Below are 24578 nucleotides of genomic sequence, written 5' to 3'. Positions count from 1 at the left end.
TCAATGAGGCGGGGCAGTTTGGGCACCGACACATCATAAGACACTTATCTGAATGTAGTTTTGACCAGATGTCTGGTGATTCGTCCAGATCTGTATGGCAGGTGTGGGGATGAGCTGGGTGCTGTGCACACAGCACATTCACCAAGACACTGAGGATCTTCCCTCTCCTTTTACCCTCTCTGTGAGTTCTGGTCAGGCCAGTGTCACCAGAGGTCCGCAGGAAACTCTGAGGACGAACTCATCCCCTCATCTCTTGTCCACAGGTCATCCAGATGTTGAACAACCCTGTAAGTCCAGTGTCCGCACCTGGAGCCCAAATTCAGCTGTCAACCCACACACAGTCCCTCCAGCCTGCCCTGAGCCACAAGGCTGCTACCTTGAACTGGAATTCCACTACCCCTTGGTCCCTGAGTCTTTGACCATCTGGGTGACCTTTGTCTCCACTGACTGGGACTCCAGTGGGGCTGTCAATGACATCAAACTATTGACTGTCAGTGGGAAGAACATCTCCCTGGGCCCTCAGAACGTCTTCTGTGATGTCCCACTGACCATCAAACTCCGGGATGTGAGCGAGAAGGTGTTTGGCATCCAGATCTACACGTTGGATGAGCACTTGGAGATAGATGCGGCCATGTTGACCTCTGTTGCAGACACCCCACTCTGCCTGGAGTGTAAGCCCTTGCAGTACAAGGTGGTCCGGGATCCTCCTCTCCAGGTGGACGTGGCCTCCACCCTACACTTCAATAGAAGATTCACAGACATGTAAGTGCACTCTCTGGATCAAGTGGGTGGGCTGTAGAGGGATGTAAGGAGGGTCAGAGAGGCCTGCACTGGAAGGAGCTTCATCACAGCCAGACTCACTTCTAGGGATTTGTAACCTGGTGTTGGCTGTAGAATTGTCTTAACAAGGCAGAGCTGATATGGTGGGAAGAACAGTGGACAAAGAACCAGGAGTCCTGAATCTTGCTGGCGGCCCTAACATGTAACTCTAAGCCTCTCTGACCTCTCTGCAGTGTAGTCTTCCCAACAGTAAAGTGAAGGAGGCTGGATGAGAGTAGCAATGAGAAAGTCGTGTATGGCTAATGAAAGTACAAGAACCGAAGTTTGCTAATGATTTCCCTCTTATATTAAATTGAAGAGTATTCATGCATTGTGATTGCTTTTCCAGTGGGTGAGAAGGGGGTGAAGTTATAGCAGGTTGGCTGGGAATTGGGCGTGTTGCTGGATGTTTGCATAAGAATATTGCTGGAAGGTGAACATAACCAGTAACAGTCCTTGTTTTCCAGTGTGGAAGAGAGGGTCTTACCCATTAGATCCTTAGGAGCCTTTGCAGCTCTAGGTCTCCATGATTCTTTTCGGGTACTCATTGCTTTGATGTGAGATACTGTTTGTCCTTAATGTTCCTTTCTCAGCCCACCTCTCTATCACCTCTTCCTCAGATATCCTGAGGATTTATGTTTTATGAGAGGGGCTGCCTTACTTTGAAGGCATTAGTGCTTTTCCCATATGCCAGACAATGGGCTAAGGTCTTTGCATCTTTTACTTATTTCATCCTCCCCACAACCACAGCCCTAGTCTCCTTCTCATTTTACAAAGAAGGAAACTGTAGCTTAGAGATAGGAAGTCACTTGTCCAAGATCACATACTTAGGAAGTGGTGAGATCAGGATTGGAATTCATCCTGACTCCTAAGCCAGTGCACTTAACCACTGTTCAATTAAAGACGTGATTCCAATTTCTGCTTTAATCTAACAAATGAGGGAACCTTAGCTACACCTAATTTGGGTACCAAGAGTCTATGAAGTCAACCACCAAACATTGGTTGAACCTCTTCTCTGTACAAGTGACATGGGTGGGGAACACTTTGAGTATTGAAAAGAACAGTAGCTCAAGAGTCAGACACCTTGTGTCTAGCCCCAGCCAGTCCACTTACTAATGTTAGATAAATCAGTCCATCTCTTTGAGCTTTGACTTCCTCTTCCGTGTGATGAAAATGTTGACGTCAACGGTTTCTATGGGCCTTTTGTGGCACTTTCTTTGGTTCTAAGATGATACAAGACACAATCTCTGCTCTGTCTACTTGAAAATATTTGCTAAGCCAAATATTATTAATAGAAACCAAGTTCTGGAGGAAACTTTTAATCTTTTTAAAAGACAGAACCACTTTCAAACACTTTACCAGCACTTCCTGTTACAGTGCTGGCAATTAACATGCACATCGCAAGCAAACCCTTACCCGTTCATTGACTCAGAGATGGAGAACACCTGTTTAAGAACTCAGGGGGAGCACTTGGTTTGTGTTTGAGAATGTGCTTAAAAGATCGTCTTGCCTTGAAAATATTCTATAACCCTGTCTCTTTCATCTCCTCACTTGTCTAGAATGGTGAAGTTCTATAAATATGCATCCACTTAACATTTCTGTATAAAACAATGAGGTGAAGAAATAATAGATGTCTTAAAACCTCAGCTTAAACCCAGCTTTTCTTTTTCAGCCTTGAGTTGTGAGCCTGTGAGCGCTGGCACAGGTTGATAAGTGTGGAATTGTGGAAATTAAACTGAAGAAGGAAAAGCACCCTGAGTTCTGTTCTCAGCTAAGTCACCAAATTGCTGTGCATTCTTAGGCTAGTCACTCACTCTTGCCGGTGCTCAGAGGCCTTCAATCCATACGGAGGAAGTTGTACTAGACTAGTGGTTCTCAAAGTCAGTTGCATGCTACAAAAATTGGGGGCATTTTAAAATCACCTCCAGCTCACTTGCATCCCCGCCTCCTTCCTCCTCCTGGCCCTGCCCCAGGTATTGATCTAATTGGTAAGGAAGATAAGGCCTAACCATTAGGACTTTAAAATCTCACTGGATGATTGTAACATGCAGCCGGGTTTAAGAACCACTGCACTAAATCAGGCTCTCACAGTGTGGCCCCGTACTGGCAGCATCTGAGAATTTAGAAAAGCCATGTTCTTAGGTCCCAGCCCAGACAACTGAATCAGAAACTCTGAGTACAGGACCTTTCCAGATGATTCTGATGGTGGTTGAAGTTTCATGGTTACTGCTCTAAATGATCTCCAAGGCCCAGGAATCTCCAAGGTCTCTTTACTCATAGGAGTGACTACTCATTCAGTTTACAAGTTTGTACTGACAACATTCTGTGTGCCAGAGTCTGTGCTGAGAGCTGTAGATTTCGGGGATGACTCAGCCTTTGCCAGTTTCCTGTAGACACTCACACTTCAGTGCTGAAGACCTTAACCACTTGGTAAAAATGCCAATTCCTATGCCAGTTTGCTTCCAGAACCACCACTATTCAGGTCTACATTGTGTACCATTTGTTCTTTCCTTCTCAACAAATGTTTCTTTGGTCCCCACTGTGTTGCAGGCACAAGGTCTAGACTGAGGCCTTCATTGACCTTCCTCTTTGTCTTTCTTGAGTCCCAAGGAATTTATTGGAGACCTGGGCTGGGCCAGGCTCCACTTCCTGACGTGAAAGTTCTCTGAGACTCTGAAAAAATAAAATATCCTTCCAAGTCAACCTATCATTTCAGCTCCTTTATCTCTTGGTAATTCGAGTTCTAAACTCCAACACAAATACCTCTTTGTGTGTGTGTGTGTGTGTGTGTGTGTGTGTGTGTGTGTGTGTGTGTGTATTTTACTGCTCTCACATTTTTTCCATATCAACTAAATTGGCTCTTAGACAAGTTCTATATAAAGACTGTTTTGGAGAAAAAGAGGAGAGAGAAAAAAAATGCTTTCTTTTTCTTCCCTGGCTCAACCCATTACATGATTCCCTTTGACCTTTGTCTTCATTTTTTCTCTCAACAAAAATATTTATTCTTTCTGTTATCTATACTGGAGATAGTTTCCCAAGGTATGACATTGATGAAGGGAGAGGCTTCTGTGCTTACCCAATGGATGCTTCTCGTAGACTGATTGCTTTTGGCCGGTACAAGGGGAAAAGGGGGACTGTCTCCCTTCAGTGGAAGCCTCTGCATTGAGTGAGGACTGACACTGACAGAGGAAAACGGAACCAGTGCTGACCCTGCTTCTAACTCACTATGTGACATGAAGACACATTGCATCACCTTTTGGGGCTTTATTTTTTCTATCTGTAAAATGAGGGGACAACATATGAAGCTTTTCTCTGTGGATAGGAGTTGTTCTTAGGTGACTTTTTTTTTTTTGGTAGTAAAAGGGACTCAGCAGAGATTGTTTATCTCTGCATCAGTACCCGGCATGGACCTCAGCAGTTCTGGATGGCCTAGTGAAAGATGTAGTTTGTGAATAATTATGATAACGATAATAACAACAATACCAATAACCACTTATTGAACATTGACTCTGTTTTAAGTGCCTGACACATATTTCTGAGGCAGCTGAAGCTCAGAAGAGTGACTTATCCAACCTAATACAGCTGGTAGCGGCAGAGCCAGGTTTAAAACCCAGGTCTAATTCCAAATTCCACCTTCTCAACCACAATACCATACCACCTCCTGCTCTAATAATGCAAAGGCAGAATTTTAGAGCTCAGACGTGCATCCAAGCTGGCTACAGTTCAAGATACAGGAGGTAGGAGGCAGGATTACAACTCACAGGCCACCAACCCACAGTCCGTTCCTGAGACCCACTCTTGGAAGTCTGGCATCATGAGGTACATGGCCAGGTCTTTTTGTGTCTGGCTGGGAAGAAGGAGCAAGGATGCTTCTGTTTCTAAACTTGACTGCCAAGTGCTTCTGCCCTGGGCACCATGCTACTTGGGTCTGTATGGAATCTCCAGATTTCTCTAAGAAGTAAAGACTCTGGATAAAACTAAGCCCTTTTTTTTGGCTTAGAGGAAGTGAGATATAAAGCAAACCAGGAACAGTGAATAGCAGCTCACTTTCAATATTCATCTGTTCGTCTGTCTATCGTTGATTCATTCAGCAAATATTTACTGGACGTCTGTTACACACTATGCACCATGTTAGGACACGATGGTACAGTGGTGCCAGGACAGGCATGGAGTCTGCCCACATGGTGTGCCCACTCTTTGGGAAGAGAGGGGGTTAGGAAAGCAGTAGCACTGCAGTATAGTAAATGCCCTGATGGAGAAAACAGAAACAGAAAGTCAGTGGTTTCTAACCCAAACTTGGAAGAATTGAGCTGTAATTGAGGAATATAATCTCCTTGAGGACTGGATTTTTGCTGGTTTATCTGCTGGTGCAGTCCCAGGGCCTAGAACAATTCCAGGCACAAAGTAGGCACTCAGTAAATATTTTTGAATGGCTCTTGAGTGAAGAATGGGAAGGAGTTTAGCAGTTGAAGAGAAATGGAGAAGCGGTCATTTACTAAGTACCTACTGTGTGTCAAATGCTTAACTAAGGGCTTTATTTAAGTAATCTCATTTGACTTAATCTGTACAACGACTCTGCACCTGCAGCGTAGGTGGTCCTATCACCAAATTACAGGTAAGAACCTGAAACCCAGAGATTACAGAGCTATCAAACTGTGTAACTATAACTGGGGTTTGCACATAGATCCATCAGCTCCAAAGCTAGTGCTCTTATCCATTCTCTAGTTGAACAACTATGTTTGTGTTGCCTACTTTGTTTGTGCCTCTCTGTTCTTAGAATCGTTGATTTAGAGCTAGAAATATTCTTAGAAGTCATCTCTCCCAACGAGCTTCTTTGTGTGTCCCAATTAACTAATCTATTGATTTTTCTTTCACATTCAGACCTGTTAAGCTGCCAGCATAATCTCTATTTCACCTCACCTCCTCAGTATTCTCAATATAAGTCTTGGGGTAAATGAATAAACATAAAGGAAGGATTGCAGATATGAGTCCACATTTTACAGATCAAATCTCAAATCTCTTCCTCTGGATTCCACATACTCAGAAACCCCTGTCAATCAGTCCAGAAACTTTCTAGTTCGCTCATACGTTCATTTTCTCGGTGAATATTTTTTGATTTCCACCATGAACCCGAGTACTTTCAAGGCACTAGCGACGCAGTAGTGAACAGAGCAGAGAAGATCCTTGCTCTCATTGATCCCCGTGATGAAGTTGGAAAAGACGAACCAGAAAACACTACATAATATCTCAACTGGGTAGGATTTAGTAATTTTAGATAGGTGGTCAGGAAAGGCCTCTGTGATGAGGTGACATTTGAACAGAGACTGGAAGAGTCTCCTAGTGACTCATAATAGAGGCTGGGTGACCTGCCATCATTGAGATCCTAGCCTGTTGGAACACAGATGTCTTAGAACGTGATCCTTGGTCCTTGATCACTGTTTGGCTTATCTTAGATTGAACTGTGCCTGCGTTTTTTCCTCTTACCTGGTTCAGATTCTTAAATACAAAATTTAGCACGCTCATTCGTCAGAGTCAAGGGTCCATGAAAGCTTGTCAGGTAAATGAGTGAAGAGTGAGTCAGCAGTAGAACCTCTCAGAAAAAGGGTCTCTTGCTTTCACATCTTAGCCGTAGTATTGACACATGATGCCGTAGTAAGCCTCAGAGGGTTGGGAAAGGTTAGACCAAATTGGGGTCAACTGAAGCACAGGTGGCTCCTCCGTGCTGTTTCTGTGGCTCTCAAGGTGAGTCACCATTTCATTTTTTGTCTCAGCCACATTTCTTTTCCTGGCTCTTTCTGTATGTCACCTAGTCATGCATTCTTTGTTCTTGTATGTATTCATTTTTTTCATTCATTCATCAACCAAATAGTGAAAATCTAATTTAATCATATTCAGTGATACTTTCTTTACTTCATAGATATTTACTAGGTGTCTGTTCTGTGCCGTGCTCTATGCTGGAACTACAGATCCCTAGTCTCATGAGCACACAGTTTAAAGGGGGAGACGGGCAAAGAAATCAGGTGATTATACTGCAGCATGAAAAGTGTATGGTGTGAGGGTCACAAGAAGGGTATATAAAACACAAGAAGGGCATCTAACCCAGCTCGAGATGGTTTAGGAAGGTTTCTTGGAAGAAGTCATGTCTAAGCTGAGACCCGAAGGATGAATAAAAGTTGATCATTGAAGAAGTTTGCCATAGGATGGATGGTTGAAACCAAGTGGATGCTTAGCGAAAATTGATAAATGAATGAATGCATACACGAAAGAATGAATGAAAGAATGAATGAACCAACCTACCCTACTTCATGGCGGAAGAGCATGTTCAGTCTCAGATCGAATGTAGAAATGTAGTAATCTGAGCTATCTGTCCACTTTGGTCCCTAAATCTACTTCATTCCTTTTAACTGCTATAGAACATTCCACAGTAGGAATGTGCTGCAGGTTATTTAGGTGTATCCATGGTCATGACTACTCAACAAAATGGAAGTGCTTTGTCTTTGCCCATTTGATGGGTGAAACATGGCTTCTCATTGGTGTTCCTGTGATTGAGCATCATGAATGAGCAGCTTTTCAAATATCGACTGGCTGTTTACATTCCCTCTTCTGTGACTTGTCTATTAATATCTTTAAGTGGTGTCTGGTTGTTAATCTTTTCACACCTCAGTTTTCCCATCTGCTAAATTGGGATTTTAATGTCAGCCCTCCTGCATATCCATCAGTGTTACTGGAATCTAGGGTAAAACGGGTAGTCAAGAGGGAACTAGCATTTATGAAGAAGTTACTCTTAGTAATCATTTATTCATTGATATATTTCTCAAACGTTCCTTGGATGGGAACCATGCCACATTCTGAAGATACAGTGGTTACCAAAAACCAACCCAGTTTCTGACCTCAGTGGAGCGTACATTTAATCACTGTGTTAGCCACCATCACTTTTGCGGGTAGCACTTACTACTAGCCGTACTAGCATCCCTACTGCTGATAATTACCATGTAGTAAATACTTCATATATGCTCAGTATTTTTATAAGCCTACCAATGAGGTGTAGTTATCAGTATGCTTTATTTTTAGATGGGGAAGGTCAGACTCAAAACGGTAAAGTCGTTCATTTAAGGTCCCACAGTTAATAGATGCTCGAGTCAAGTTTTACATCTCCCTGCCTGACGCCAAAGGGCATGCCTGGCAAACTCTAGAGCATAATCATTGCTATGACAGGAAAAGGACAAGGTGGCATCCTGATGGATGGAGAAAGTAGATGTTAAAACGAGCTCTTCTTGTTTCCAGGAAGCAACAGAATAAACACACAGAAGAGAACTTTTTTTTTTTCCATTTAGGTTTTGAATATTTAAGTAGATGAGGAAGAGGTTTGGCACAGTGTGGGCGTGGTCAGACCAGCGTGGTTTCCAGGAACCTGTTGTGGAAATGCATGCTCCAGGCTGGACCCCTCTCTGAGCAGGGCCTTTCCCCACACCTCTCCAACATGGCCTTGCCTGCGTTCTGATGTCCACCAGGACACATGAGCAGCATCAGGACTGATAGCTGTTTCTCCAAGTCCAGAACAAACACTTCTGTTCCTAGCCCAGGCCAGCAGTGTACATAGTCAGCACGATCTTCCTCTATTTTTGGAAGCCGGGCGGGCATCATCCACCTACAACTCCCTCTCATCAGTCTTAGGCCAAGTACCTCTCAGAATGAAATACAGGTTCTGGGAACATTAGGGTAAACAAAAGGGTTTAGCAGAATCCACAGATCTCTGGGGTCAGCAGTAGCCGTAGAAGTGCTGACTGTCTCCAGGTACCTTCACGATTTTGAAAGTGTGAAGGGCCCCTGGTTGGTGCTAACACTACTGAGATCACTTACCTAAATTTCTGTGGATCAGTCTGATGCATTCCTGGACAATTACAGTGTCTCTTCTACAGATATTAATGAAGACTCACAGAAGTTAAGTGATGGACCCAAGCCTCTGTTGATAAATTTATTCATTCATTTGTTCAGTCTTTTAAGAATAAGTGCCTTCTGCGTGTCCGTCTCCATGCTGGCACTGTAATTGTGAATCTTATAACTGGATAGGAGGGCTGGTCTGAATAATAGCCCAAATAAAAATATAATTACAACCTGAAGATTTATTATTATGTGAGGTTATAGTAGAGCATAATTCCCCCTCCAATTAAGGGGAGATATACAGAAGACGAGACTGGAGTTGTAAGCAGGGGCCGTATTGTGAAGGGAGTTTCTGCTATGGAGTTTGGATTTGTTCATTGGGAAGTAGAGGACTAAACCAATCAGATCTGTGTTTCTATGAAATTGCTCTTGGTGCTCTGTAAAGAGGGGATTGAGGAAGAGTGAGAAAGTCCATTTAGAGGTTATTGCTAAAGTGCAAGCCAGAGATTATGATTATCTATCTGCAGGAGAAGTGGATGAATTGGGGAAATGTTTGAAAAGTAGAACCAACAGGACTTGGAGATGTATTGGATGCAAGGGTTCTGAGAAGGAGCTGTCCAATGACTCCCGGGTTTCTGGTTTGAGTGTCTGGAATGAGGGAAATGTTATTTCCTGAAATGGAGGAATAGATTTTAATTTAGTGTTTTGTTAGTGGGTGGGGTAGATCAAGAGCTCCTTTGGAAAACAATGAGTTAGTGAAGTCGGGTTGCAGTGGGTGTCCTGATGTCACCTGCTTCTTTGTTCTTTTGCCTTTCTCCCTGTGGGTAGGAAGGATGGACTGGACTTGGTTGTATGGGCACCAGTTCTTGATTTTTAAGAAAACAAGTAAATGAATGGGAACGAGAAGGAAAATAACAGCCGTCAGAGTAATTACAGATGTGGGAATAATGGAGGAATTTATCTCACACTGGGCATTGGCAAGAGGAGTGGACAGAATCCATTCAGTCTGTGCTCAGAGATGATGAGAATCCTCAGGACAGAACATAGTGGGTTTGTGTTGTATCTGCTCAAGCAGGAACCTCAGACATTACTTAGGAGACGCCGAATCTGGGATCAGGAGATCCGATTCTCAGGCCAGCACACAGCTGTCATGCTGCATGACCCTGAGCACGTTCCTTCAATGCTTTGAACCTCAGCTCCTGTCCCTGGAAAAAAGTGGGTGATGATTCCTATCCATACAGTCTCACAAAGGGTGTCCTGAGAAACTAATGAGCTAATGGACTTGCAAGAACGTGATGCAACGTGGGGGAACTATAAAGATTTCAATGTTCATGATTCTTCCTATTGTTTGGTTTTCATTAGGCTTGTTCTTGGCCAGGCCAGAGAGTATGTGTGAAAGACAAACACACAGACATGCACAGACACACTCATGAAACAGTTTCCCGTTCAACTCTACGCAGAGTTCAGTGCTGGATTAGAAGAAAGAAAAGACCATTGCACTTTAATCTCTGTAGCTGAGCTAAAGAAAAAGAGAGAAAGCCCATCAAAGTGCTGGCCCTGGAATCAGGAGACAGGGCTTCAAGTACCGATCTCCTGAGATTTTGCTATATTACTGGGTCATGATTCCCCATCTGTGGGCCCAAGTCCCCCTTCTATAAAATGAAGGCCTAGGTAAATGACTCTGAAAGTCATTTCCAGCTCTGACATTCCATTCAGACCCTCCTGGAGTTCTTACCTGCCCCGAGTATGTCTAATTCAGTAAGAGCAGAGGGACCAGGCTACATGTCCCGTGCGAGCTCAGAGACTAGCCGTCTGTAAAGAAAGCCTTCCAGGTGCACTGGGGCCCTCAGAGCTCCTTCCTGACCTACTGTCTCTCTCTCTTAGGGCTTACCGATTGTTTCCATGTGGGACAATTTCAGAATGTACTGGTGTATTTTTCCTGTTCAGCGGCATTTTGACTTGACAGTGAGATACCAGAGATGGGAACTAGGTAACATTTGTCATATTATCTTCAGCTTCTTTGGAAGGACAGGCATGAAGTAGATGGTCAATAAACAGGTCAATAAAGGCATGAATGAATGAATGAGTAAACGCTTTGGCAGATCAATAAGTGGTCAGAAATTTGTGGTAATACAGATGATAGCTGGTATATTGGAGGTCTTCCTTTAAATGTCTGAAATGGATTCGTTACCAGAGGGACAAAAGGATCAAAGAAAATCTTATCGCATGGTCTCTTCTCCTCTTGGGGCCGCAGTCCCCCTAAAGGGAAGGGATGGGGCCAGACAATGTCAGTCAGTCTACCATCCACCCCACAGGCATTTATTTAGTACTGTCTTTGTAATGGGCCCCGTGCTGGGCAGTGGAGAGAGATAAACGGGGCAATGAAGAGCAGTCCCAACCCTCTGGGAGCTTCATCTAAGTGGTAACAAAGGTGAGAAAGGTGTTACGATAAGAGAAGCACAAGGGCTAGGAAATCCTCACTCAGCTAAAAGGTCAGTGAGATCCTCCTGGGAAAGGTGGCGTCTACACTAAGGCCGGACCATTTAGCCAGGGAAGGGAGGGGGGACTGTTTGCTCATGGTGGCTGAGGGGTCAGTTTTGAGGAGGAGAGTTTGAGCAAAGAGGCCAGAGGGGTTGAGAGGAGGCCAGCAACGTTGGTTCTAGAATGCCATGCTGACGGGTCTGGGCTTCATCCCGAGGGTGGTGAGGGACTGTTAGGGGTAAGAGAGAATCCTGATCAGGTTTGGTTTTAGGACAGCTCTTTGGCTGTGTGGCTATCTGGGCAGATGTAGGGATAGAGGCACAGACTGTAAATGATGAGGGAGGTAAGACAATGTTGCCAGCACTGAAGTAGAAGCTGGCCCTGGTCTAGGGTAGTCAAGGCGGGAATGGAGGGAACTGGATGGGGCTGAGCAGTATTGATGGATGGATGTACCCCACGACTGGTCAGAGGGAGGAGGGAAGTGAGTGGGTCCTAGAAGTGCCTATGTTGTTGGCGTCACTGAAGCGCATAATGTGGAGATAGAGGGATGTTTGGTTTGGGATGAGAGGAGGACGAGTTCAAAGCTGTCTTCCCATTATCAGTCTGCGAATTGGTGGGGGCAGACAGCTACAGTTTGCTTTGAGCCATAACATTTCTGTGTACAGATTCAGGAGCAGGTGAGGCGAGCTTGTGCATGTGTACATGTGTGTGTGTGCATGCGTGCATGACTGTGTGTGTGTGTGTGTGTGTGTGTGTGTGTGTGTGTGTTTTGGGGGGTGGGCAGACAAGACCTGTGAGACCACCTGTTTTCATCATGCATGGATTCTCAGTGTTGTCCAGTGTTCTCAAAGGTCCCCTGCTGGGGTCGTGGGGTTAATCTTCCGCCACACTAATACCTATAACGTTACGAGGCACGGGCTTTGTTTCCTACCCAGGATTAATCATTCACTCATGGGCTTTAATACAAGCCAGACACCACCTCACGGTGCCTCATGCAAAGCAATGCCAGTGCCCCCTTCCATTTTAATGCTGCTTTCACGTTCTTGTTGTCAGAGTGGGAAGTAGGTTTTTTGCCTGCGCTTCAATATCCTATAAACTGAAAAGCTTGAATTCTTCCATCCAGCGATGTTCGTCACAAAATGCCAGGAAAGCTGGACTCTGCCATTAACGTTCTGAATGACTTGGGGCAGCTTATTCCCTCCTTCTCTGGGCTCTAGCATCCATCCCACAGTGAGACGCTGAGCAAACCAATATCCAAAGCCTGATTTCTACATTTTTTGTGTTTCCTTCTTGAGCTAAGGTCCTTGTATACAAACTCAGCCCCCAAAAGTTTTCAGCAGAGAGAATTCTGAGGTGCTCACACCTCCTCCTGTCTAGGAATTAGACTCAAAACCTCTCAGGCCGGGAAGGAACAGGGAAGCACTGACACTCTACAAATGAGAGAATTGAGCCCAGAGAGGGGAGGCCACTTCCTCAGTCACACAGAACTTTGATGCCAGAAGAGGGAATTGAACCTAGGGCTCCTGCTACCCAATCCAGGTGCGCCTTCCCCCAACATCGCGGCGTGCTGGAGTTTGGCCAGACCTTGGGATTCAGCTTTGAGCTCAGCTCTCTCTGATCACGAAGAAGTCTCCGTTGGCTGCTCAGGGTGAAATCATAGTGCGCTGACATTAGTAACGTCATGGCAGCTGGTGCTGGTGAGTGGGGTGGTATAGGAAATGAGAGAACGCATTTGGCCAAGCTCCGGGTCCACGTGACCCTCCAAGAGCCCTCATTTCAAAACAAACTCAATCTTTTAAGTTCAAGTTCTCCCCTCTCGTCAGAAACGTGACTTCCTGCTTCTAAGAAGCCAGGCTTACAAAAGGGCTCAGAAGACTTCGCGGACATCAAATAGCTCTTACAAAATAGCGTTTTGATGAGTTAAGTGTAAATGAATCAGAAACATAAGGATTACATTTTCCCCAAGCGCACATGGGTTTCAAAATTCGAGGGGAAGTGTAGTTTGCTCACTGCACGCCGACTTTCACCGAATCCAAAGCATTCATGGGGAGGGTGGGGCTAGGGGGGCGAAGAAAGAGATGCCCAGCCCCCAAATGGTTTTAGATGTGATGCCAAATTCGAAAATGCTGTTGGGCTCACCCTCTGCCAGTAATAAAATCGCTGGCCACCCAGAGAGGCCACAGGAAGGAGAAGGGAGGCTGCTTTCCCCACTGGCCCCTGGTCCTCAACAACTGTGTTCAGTTAGTGCCGCTCAATCACCAGCTGTCACTGGGTCCCCCTGTTGACTCCTGGCCCCCGTGTGGCCTCCATTTTCACACTGTGCTGCATGCCTTGTTTACCTCCGACTGTATCTGGTGTTTTGGCTCCCAGGGGTCTTGGCGACCGGTCAGTTTGTCACAGGCCCCTGCTCTGCGATCAGGAGACCTGTCCATCACCAGCAGGGGTGTTTGGGGAAGCTGTCACACATCACCTCTGGTTGCATTCAGGAAAAACAAGAGTCCCTTGTAGTTCTTTTCCTCTCTCCTTTCTTTAATGCTATACAGGTGTGGCGTTTCCCCCAAACTGGTAAATGTCTTCCCTTCAAATCTCAGCCTGACACAAACAACCAGTTAACTCTCAGGGCTGCCGTGACCTTATCCCAGGATTTGAAACTCTGAATCTTTTATAATGTCCACATTGTCCCCCCATTCTTTCTCTTGGATTTTATTTCACTGCACCAAGAAGGTAGAAAATCATTTCAGTTGGTGGTAAAAGATGATTAAAACAAAATAACAAAGGCCGTGGCTGCAAACTGTTAGTTTTATTAAATGTGCTACTGAGTTTTAAATTGGTACCAGGGCAGATCTTTGTACAATTATATCCGAGGCTGCTGGAATTAATCAGTTGCATGTATACATTTGCTCCTTCCTGAGCCTTATACAGAGTGAGGGCGGCACTGTCAGTCTGAAAAGAATGAGCTGTGTGTTACCTGTGTGACAGGGGTGGACCCTAGCCCCATTGGGAGGGATACACATGCCCAGTGGATTCTCAGATCCCTGCCTTCTCATTCCTCATTCATTTAGTCCAGACCGTGGGTTGGAGCTCACAGTGGTCACCAGGGATAATAGTGGATGGATATTGTAAGACCAAAGTCCATTTTCCCAAACAAAGATTCTTTTCTTGGCAATGGAATCTCACCATTCTGAGATTAAGATTTTATTAAAGCAAAATTTTAATTTCCACATGAATGGAAAAGGCCGCAGTCTACTGAGTGCCGGTCCGGTAGGAGGGTAGGTGGCGGTGGAGGGAACCCAGGCTGTCTAAAGCCCTGGGTGCCGGTTCAGTGTCTCGACTACTGCTGACACATCTAAGTTCTGACTTCTGCAGCTGGAGGTGTGGGACTTGGGAAATCATTGCATCCAGTCCCCTGCTTTTAAAACAGTGGATTTCCATCCCTCAGTGACTCAAGCCCTAACATCTCGCCTCAGAACCCTCCACCATCTACCTTACACTCTCAACTGACCATTCTCGTGAACCTTTAGCACTTCCTTTGGCTTACCCTGCAGGCCAGTCTTAATGCACTGTTCTTTGTCTCAGAAGGTTAACCTGTGTCCTGTTCTGTGCTGTTCCTACTGCCCAGAATACCATGCTTATCATTTACGTCTTGACATGTTCCCCACGTGCACTGTCTCCGACTATTAATTCCTTCAGCGGGTATTGTTGGAAACCTAGTCTGTGCCAAGCACTGTGCTAGGTACAGAGATGTAGCAATGAAAGGCTCATGTTTTTTTTTTTCTGTCCTTAGAGCGCTTAATGTACACCATGGAAGACAGGCATCTGATTACAACAAAGGGTGTGAGTTTTATAATAAAGTATGGGGCGATATGGACACCTGTAGAAGGGATCAACCTAATCTAGGTGTCAGGACTCTCCCTTTCTCATCCTTCTAACCACAATTGGACCCGCCTCTCCGTTGGTGCTCTTCAAGCTCTGACTTGAATTATAGTCACACTGTACCAGGCTTATCCTCTCTTTTGCCCATTGAACTATTTGAGATCAGGGATGGTGGTATCTTCTTCATCTTTGGAATGACTCCTGCCAGAAGCTCCATACATGCTTTTTATTTGAATTGCCCAAGGAAAGCAAGGTCCAGAGAGGAGAACTAATTCATCGAAAATCACAACCAAAGTTAATGGAATAACCATAGTCATTTTTCCTGACGTGGTCCAGGTGACATCCACAGTGACGTCAAACTGCCTTTCATGTTGTCCCTTCCCAAGGGCAGAGGATATTCTCTATCTACTTCAAATAATCAACAACAGCCATCTTCCAATAAAACATAAGACCAAAGTACCTCTCAACCTAGAACAAAAGTAAAGTGTTCTCTTAAGAATTCAGGGTGATACGCAAACAAAATTGGAATGAAGGAGTATATTGTTATCACATGTAGGAAAAAAACAGTGTATGTAACCTTAATGTATGAATGTTAAGAAATTCTTTGGAGAAGACTACACACAGCTTCAGTCATTCAGTGAGGAAGGATATTTTGTTGTCAGTTTTAGTTGTTTTCAATCAAAATAGAATATGACGACGTGTAGCATGGTGCCAAAACTTGGTAGGAACTCAATGTATTCCTGCATCAGTCCATCCCATGGGCAGATATTTGGTCTTTCTACTTTTCCCCCAAACCAGTTATCTATATACTGCTACCAAAATTGTCTTCCACAAAACAAATATTATTATGCCCTTTGACTCAAAAGCCATTTCTGTCCTCCTCCTCATGGCTTGGCTTCTCCTTACCCCTCCTGTCCAGCCAGTATACCTTCTTTGGGGAGTTCAGACTCCTCCACAGCCTGTGTCTGATACTACTCGTGCTCCCTACAGACCCCTACACTTTTTTTCTTTTTTTACATCCTTATTGGAGTATAGTTGCTTTACCATGGTGTGTTAGTTTCTGCTTTATAACAAAGTGAATCAGTTATACATATACATATGTTCCCATATCTCTTCCCTCTTGCGTCTCCCTCCCTCCCACCCTCCCTATCCCACCCCTCTAGGTGGTCACAAAACACCGAGCTGATCTCCCTGTGCTATGTGGCTGCTTCCCACTAGCTATCTATTTTACGTTTGGTAGTGTATGTATGTCCATGCCACTCTCTCACTTTGTCACAGCTTACCCTTCCCCCTCCCTATATCCTCAAGTCCATTCTCTAGGAGGTCTGTGTCTTTATTCCCGTCTTACCCCTAGGTTCTTCATGACATTTTTTTTTTCTTAGATTCCATATATATATGTTAGCATACGGTATTTGTCTTTCTCTTTCTGACTTACTTCACTCTGTATAACGGACTCTAGGTCCATCCACCTCACTACAAATAACTCAATTTCGTTTCTTTTTATGGCTGAGTAATATTCCATTGTATATATTACGCTGCGTTAAAGCCATTCCATTTTAATGTCTTTTCTTCCCCAAAAGCCTATGAGCATCCTAAAGGCAGGACTATATTTTACTGATCTTTGAATCCAAGAAACGTAGGAAAAGCTGGGACAACCCAGTGAATGCTATTTGGATGAATGAATGGATGAACAAATGAAATGATATAAATATATTTATCCAGAATTTGAAAAAGTAGTCAAAGCCATGAAAGTAGTTAGCTCACATAAAGCTAACTAGCTGGGTTTACTTCTCCTATGCACCTTTTTTCATGAACACTAGAGATGAAGTGGTATTGACATATTTGTGATCTTATATTCATAGAAAATTGTATGTGTTTGTGTATGATTATACATTAAAAGATACATGAAGGGTTGCTGACCAGAATGTTCTTGATAGCTGCCTCAAGGTGATGGAATTTGATATAATTTTACTTTATTTTAATTATTTTACATAGTGTTTTAATTTGTTAAAGCAATAATAGGTAACCTTTATGGATAGAAAAAAACATAAAGCAGTTGGGATAATATACTATCCCTTCTCAATTAAAAAAAAAATCGGCTCTCACCTAGCAATATGTTAGCGCTTAAGCTATTTTGCTCTATAATTCTACATAAGAAATAAAATCTACTTTAGTCTGACTTGCAGCTTCCTAAAAGACTTTAGGACTCTAAGGGGGAGCTTGCCTTATCTTCAGATAGTTGCAGTGTTCTGTACTTGATTGGATATTAATGCATTGCTCAGTAGCATGTACTTACCCAAGGAGTCATCTCAATATCATGGAAAGGTCAAGAGTTCTAGAGTCAAACAGCATGATTTAAATTCTGCTTTATAATTATTATCTCCCTGACCTTGGGCAGATCACTGAACTACACTGAACCTCAACTGCACAATGCAAATGATTTCTACCTTACAGGTATATTTTAGAAATTGTATGTGGAAATATGGTGGACTAACAAACTAAAAATATTTCCAGTACAAACCTCTATTCCAGATCAAATACAACTGATATAACTAGCATCCTTTAAAATGCATGACTGAGATCAGAGGAGTCAAAAAATGTGTTGGTAAAGGCAAAAAAAAAAAACAATAATGGAACTGAGAACTAGACAGGTAAGCCCTGAATCTAGTTTTATTGGTGTAGTTTGGATAAGGGAGAGCCATCAGTTTTGGCAACTGAGTGGATTAAATACGCTTGCTTATTCTAGGAGTGGAGATTTGGCCCTGAAACTCTGCAGGTGGGGACTTATAACTAAAGGCTTCAAAATAAGGTTAGGACCTCTGAAAGTCTACATGCTTAGTGAAAGAGTATACTAGGGAAAACATATCTATGTCTATGTCCTATACCTCAGAAAGATTTGAAATTTGAGTTTACACTGCTTAGTATGGTCTGGGAATGCCTAAACTGAAAAACTAACTAGAAAAGAAAAAAGAAGAAGAAGAAGGGGGCTTCCCTGGTGGCGCAGTGGTCGAGAGTCCGCCTGCCGATGCAGGGGACACGGGTTCGTGCCCCGGTCTGGGAAGATCCCACATGCCGCGGAGTGGCTGGGCCCGTGAGCCATGGCCGCTGAGCCTGTGCGTCCGGAGCCTGTGCTCCACAGTGGGAGAGGCCACAACAGTGAGAGGCCCGCACACCACAAAAAAAAAAGGAAGAAGAAGAAGAAGAAATCGTTCTAGACAAGTAATGTTCCAAGGGTACCTAGAAGTTATCCTCTGAGGGAGGATATAGACTTCACCTTGGGGACACATGATTGTCACAGATTAAAACCCAATGAACATGAGTTGACATGTCAAAATTAAAAAAAACACAAAAATATAAGAGTAAGGGTCAGAAATCAACATCAGAGTTTTTATTAAATTTTGATTTTGATAATAAGTATGCATATTTGTATTTTAGTGTAACCAAAAAAAGACATATAATTAGAAAATATAGTCTGCAAAAATTAGATGGACGGACTAAGAAGGGCTAAAGAGTAGAAATAAAGAAATCCAGTACACCCAAATGAAAGCGAGAAAGGGGGAAAATAAATAAGTGGAGAAAAATAATGATAAATGGAAAGCACAAAGAAGATGGGAGAAATAAATCTAATATACTAGTCATTACACTAATCAGATTAAAGTCGACTATGAAAGTGAAGACTCTCAGGTTGGATTTAACTAAAGCTAAGTTCACTGAAAGCTAAAAGGTAAAGGAATGCAAAATATTTGCCAGGCAAATACTAACCAAAATGTTTCATTAATATTATCATCAGGCAAAGGAAACATTAAGACAAAAAAAAAAATTCTAAGATAAAGAGTTCACCATATAAAGCTAAAAGGAAGGTATATAATGATTTTGAGCTTGGATATACCAAATAACATGACCTGAAAATATATAAATCAAACATGACTCTTTCCTAAAAAAAAAGTGATAAACCCATAATATTATGATATTTTGACATACCTTTCTCCATAATTAATAGAACAAGCAAACTAAAATACTGATATAGATGATTTTGAACAACACAAAAAATATGTCATCTGATAAAAATATATAGGACCCTGCTACTGAATTAAGTATAAATATTTTCTTCTAGGATATGTAGAACACTTTTTTTTTTAATTTACCATGTCCCAGGCCAAAAAATGGATCTCAGCAAATATCAAAGAATCAGTATCACATAGAACAGTATTTCTGTCCACAACACAGCACATAAATATATAAACAAATAAACAAGTGGACAAGTAAACAAATGAAGAAGATAAAAATTTTTGGTCAATTAAATGTATGACCAAAAAGCAAAAACCTTACACAAGTTAATAGCAGACAGAATTTATCAATGTATTAAAAGCCACACACTCAAACAGACACCCACATTGTGTCAAAGCTGGATTTTCCTAGAGTAAGATGAGACTTTAAAGTTAGATGGTCTATGAATGTAATTCACAATACCAGCATATGAAATGATGTTTTAAAATAAAATTGTCTTACTAGATGCAGAATTTTAAAACTCTTAATAAAATCAGGTCCCTTCATGATAGAAAACAAAACAAAACTAGTAACACCATTGGTTCTACCTAAACCAGCTTGGCGAGAAATACCAACCAAATTTCTGAGGATTGAAAAGGGGGAAACTTGGGACTTCCCTGGTGGCTCAGTGGTTAAGAATCCGCCTGCCAATGCAGGGGAAAACAGGTTTGATCCTTGGTTCAGGAAGATCCCACATGCCATGGAGCAGCTAAGCCCGTGAGCCACAGCTACTGAGCCTGCATTCTATAGCCCGCGAGCCACAGCTACTGAGCCCAAACGCCACAACTACTGAAACCCGCGCTCCTAGAGCCTGTGCTCCACAGCAAGGGAAGCCAACGCAATGAGAAGCCCGTGCACCGCAAGGGAGAGTAGCCCCCCCGCTCGCCGCAACTAGAGAAAGCCCGCAGGCAGCAATGAAGACCCATCGCAACCATAAATAAATAGATAGATAGATAGATAGGTAAATAAATAAAACTATCATTATCCTCATCTGTAAGAGACTACAAAGAAAAATTAATAAGAATCAACAAATTACTGGAATGAATAAAACAGTCTGTGAGAACATATGAATAGAATATCAATTTATAAATTATTTTTTGTCAGCTACAAGACATGAGGATACAAATATAGATGTACATGCACATGGATGCATACATGTGTGTGGATGGATAGATAGATTAAAGCTATCATTTACTGTAGTACTGACATCTATAAAATGCTTAGAGTTAGGAATATACCCCTAATAAAAAATCATCACAATTTTTATGAAGAAAGCCTTAAAACTTTACTGAAATCATAAAAGAAGACCTAAATAAATAAAGAGATAAACTGTGTGTGTAAATGGGGGATACAGTGTCATAAAGAAGTCTTTTATCCTCAAATGCATCTATAAACTCAATGAAATTGGAATTAAAATCCCAACAGGCATTTCAAAAAATGAAACTAAAATTTCACATGAGAGAGCAAAAAGGGTCTTTTGCCAAAACCAAAGTATAGAATGGACTTGTAGCGTAAATCGACTTGTTTAAAACTATGGAAATTAAGACAGACTGCTGTTGATAAGACAATAGAAAAAAATAGACTAATGAAACAAGATAACCCAGAGAAAAAAAAACTTATCTAAGTTCTGAATGATATATGGCAAAGGCAGCATCACAATTCAGTAGTGAAAGGATTAACTTTCACATAAATAACGTCAGACAAATGATTCATCCCTATTTGGGGGGAAAACAATCCTTACCACACATCATTTAAAAAACTATTTGTAGTTGATTGAAGCCATACATGTAAAAATAAAACTTAAAGCTATTGAAAGGAAATAGGGGATACTATCTTAATACCTTGGAGTAAAGAAACGTTTATTCAACAAGCCATGAAAAGGACAAATCAAGAAGGAAATGATTAAAAAATTTTATTCAACAAAACAACCTAAACAGAATGAAAAAAACAAAGCTAGGAGTCACAGACTTAGAAATGGTATTTGCAGAGCTTTTCATTACAAAGGATTAGTATCCAGTAACTATAAATGCATGACATATCAGTAAAGAAAAAGAACACAATTTAAAATAGGCCAAAGTGATGAACAAACAATCAGCATGCTAGAAACATACGTGGTCTGCAAACACATGAAATGATACTCAGGCTTGTTGGTAATCAGGGAAACACAAAGTAAAATAGTAATTAAATACCATTTAATACCCATCAGATTGGCCAAAATTCAAATGTTTGGTGGAATCAAGTGCAGCCAGGGACCTGGAACAATGGGAAATCTGCTGGTAGGTGTGTTCATTGGTACAATGATTTTGGATAATAATTTGGCAATATCTAATAAAGCTGAAGACCTAATTATCTGTAACCTAGCGGTACCACTTTAGATACATTTCCTTCAGAAACTCTTGCTTTATGTGCAAAGGAACATGAATGCAAATGTTTAAGGCAACATTATTGGAAATAACAAAAAAGATTACATAATAATGATACTACTAATAAGAGAGAGATCACCCAGGTGCCTATCAGATGTAGTATGTTATGTTCATACAGTAAAAGACTTATGTCAGTGAAAATAATGAGCTAGATCCACGTGCAGCTCTATTGATCATCTACGTGATCAATATGTATGATCTCAAAAGCAATGCTTGGTAAAAAAAATAAATAAAGCCAGATGCATAATAATAAATACAGTATTAAAACATCTGGGAGGTTCAAAACATGCAAAACAATACGTACGTTCAAGAAGTGTAAAAACATTCATGGGAGAGAGGGAAATGGGATACAGGTACAGCACACGGGTAGGTTGAAAACAAATATATAAAACAGTGTATTTTATTTCTTTTACACCAAAAATAAAAGATATGGAGAAAATATGGCAAAAGGTTATAATTTGACAAAGCTGGGGAGTAAGTGTACAGACATTTGTTATAGTGGTCTTTGTACTCTTCTATGCGATTAATGTATTTTCTATTTAAAACAATTGTAATGGTATGTCTAAAGTCCCTTGGCACATCATCTCAGGCTCAAAAAGTGATCGTTTCCTTCTCTTCCCATTCTTGGCTGGAAGATGGTATACAAAGTGCCCAGGCATTACCCTCTCACCCTTAGTCCAAGGCAGCACTGGAATACTTGGGCTCTTCCTAAGCCAGAGGCATCCTAGGTGCTCCCCCTGCCGTGTCTCCCAGCTCAGTCAATCTGGGTGGTAGATCTTGAACTATACCCATTCTCAGTGCAGAATTTTAACTGCTGAGGCAGCTTCTAGCTTGTAGAAAATCTCATGGCAGAAAGATGCAGCACTACATTCCTCATTGAATTAGAGCTGCTCGTCACTTTCTTCCCAGATTCCCATTTTGTAGATGAAGAAATGGATGTTCAGAGAGAGGAAATGGCTTGCCCATGGTGAGTGAGTCAGTGGTGGTGTTTAAAAGGATGCGCGTCTCTCCTGACTTCTAGAACTTTCCAACTGGGCTTTGTATGGATACTCTACTTGGTTCCAAAACTAGGTCTTACTTCTATTCTGCTGTATTTTCCAGTTTATAACAGCTGTGGCTTCCGTCTCCAGATAGCACTGTCTTGGGATGGAATTAGACTTGGCTCAAGTCCCTGCCCTCTGACAAAAGCAGTGTGACTATAGGCAGATAGCTTAACCTTCCTAAGTGTTAGTTTCCTTATCTGAAAACTTTTCATAGTAATTATTCAAGGGACTGTTGTTTTGATTAAATGATAGTATTCATATGAAGGCATAGTGCTTGGCATATGATAAATAGGAAACAAATGGAAACTACAATTGCTATAATTATTGCAGAAGGTGGAATATCAAAAAAGTATAACACAGTTTAGTTACACAGACTATTTGGAGACATAGAGTGTGATAAATGAATGCTATAATATGGAAACAATAGGAGGCCAATAAGGAGGAATCAAGAGCCTCAGAGAGGGGCTTCCCTGGTGGCGCAGTGGTTGAGAGTCCGCCTGCTGATGCAGGGGACGTGGGTTCGTGCCCCGGTCTGGGAAGATCCCACGTGCCGCAGAACGGCTGGGCCCGTGAGCCATGGCCGCTGAGCCTGCGCGTCCGGAGCCTGTGCTCCGCAACGGGAGAGGCCACAACAGTGACAGGCCCGCGTACCGCAAAAAAAAAAAAAAAAAAAAAAAAAGAGAGGCTCAGAGAGAGTTTCCTAGAAGAAGCAAAATGGAATATTTCCATTGTGCGATGAGGTTCTCCCTCCCTCTTTCTCCTATTGTACTTTCATAGCTCTCATTTTATCTTCACATTGGTATGGGAGAAGAATCATATATCTTAATTAAAAGATAGAAAAACAGACTGAAAGAAGTAAAGTGACTTGCCTGTAGATTTCAGAGGGGTTTTTAATTGACCTATCATGATATTAATTACACACCATAATTTTAAGAAATAGATGTTTTTGCCAAAAGCTAAGTCATGGGGTACTTAGGCTCCTTAATAACATACCTATTCTTAAGATAATGATTTTATAATATGTAACTGAATTTTCTATAAGGTTGTGCTCCAAATTTGATACACATGACCATCAATACATTTTCTGAGGAGAAATACTGAAAAATCATACCACTTAGGAATGTCAGTATTTTTGTTTCTAATCGCCAGAAATGCAAACCTAAGGCAGATATGTCATTTGAGACATTTGTGAAACAATGATGGTTAAACATTAAAAACATTAAAAAAAAGAAGTCCTACCAAGGCTGCAAAAAAAACAACCCTTCAAAATAATCTCATCACGTTTAAATACTGTCATTTAAATTTACTAGCTAAAAACATGAAATTAATGTGAGATGCAGTGTGAAGAATGAATGATGAACTACTAGTGGAGGTTAGCTTTTTAAATAAAGATAAAATAAAATGGCCCTCAGAATTCTATGAGAGAAGTCAGAAGGGATGAAGCTAATCATGTTTCAGAGGAAGTGGTAAAATTTTAGTTCCAAACAAAGAGTAAATAGGAAGGTTCAGCGTGGTAGCGTGCTCCCATCACTGCACTAAGTGGGGGGGATACTGAGCTGGAGAGTAGCTTTGGATCTAAGAATATTCTGATGGGGTTGGAAAGACTGGAAAAGGGAGATGCTAGAGGCAGGAGGGCAAGCCAGAGGCTGCTTCAGCCATCAAGTGTGGGATGTAGGTGGCAGCAGGGGTGCAGAGGGAATGACATGGAAGCTGTTGGGTGGGGGAAATTGACAAGGTTTAGGGTCTGCCTGGATGTGGGAGGCTCAGGAGGGGAAGGAGTTCAAGTGACAGCGTAAGACTTTCCAGATGGTTTTCAGAGCAGCTGAAAGGAACAACTTGACAGAAATGTCCTACTTTTAGACCAACCATGAAATAGGTCCTAACCTCCAGCAAAGCCTTCAGAAGCCACTGCCCTGTCCTTCTGAAAGAACTCTCTTCTACCTTAGGCTCTTGAGAAAAGAGCCCTAGTTTAGCATTAATGGTAACTTTAACTTGGAGAACGTGTAGTTTT

General features: G+C 42.2%; 1 protein-coding gene across 1 annotated transcript in view; it reads left to right on the top strand.

Moving 5' to 3' along the window:
• Positions 1-24578, top strand: part of PAPPA (pappalysin 1) — a 250606-nt gene that overhangs the window by 84202 nt on the left and 141826 nt on the right. Inside the window, exon 7 of the mRNA XM_060299934.1 lies at positions 264-762. Coding sequence (XP_060155917.1) covers positions 264-762 — 499 coding nt within the window. The remainder of the gene's footprint in view (positions 1-263; positions 763-24578) is intronic.

This window comes from Globicephala melas, chromosome 6, assembly GCF_963455315.2.
Source record: "Globicephala melas chromosome 6, mGloMel1.2, whole genome shotgun sequence".
NCBI lineage: Eukaryota > Metazoa > Chordata > Mammalia > Artiodactyla > Delphinidae > Globicephala > Globicephala melas.
Note: the sequence above shows the minus strand (reverse complement) of the source record. Positions and strands in the feature narration are given on the sequence as shown.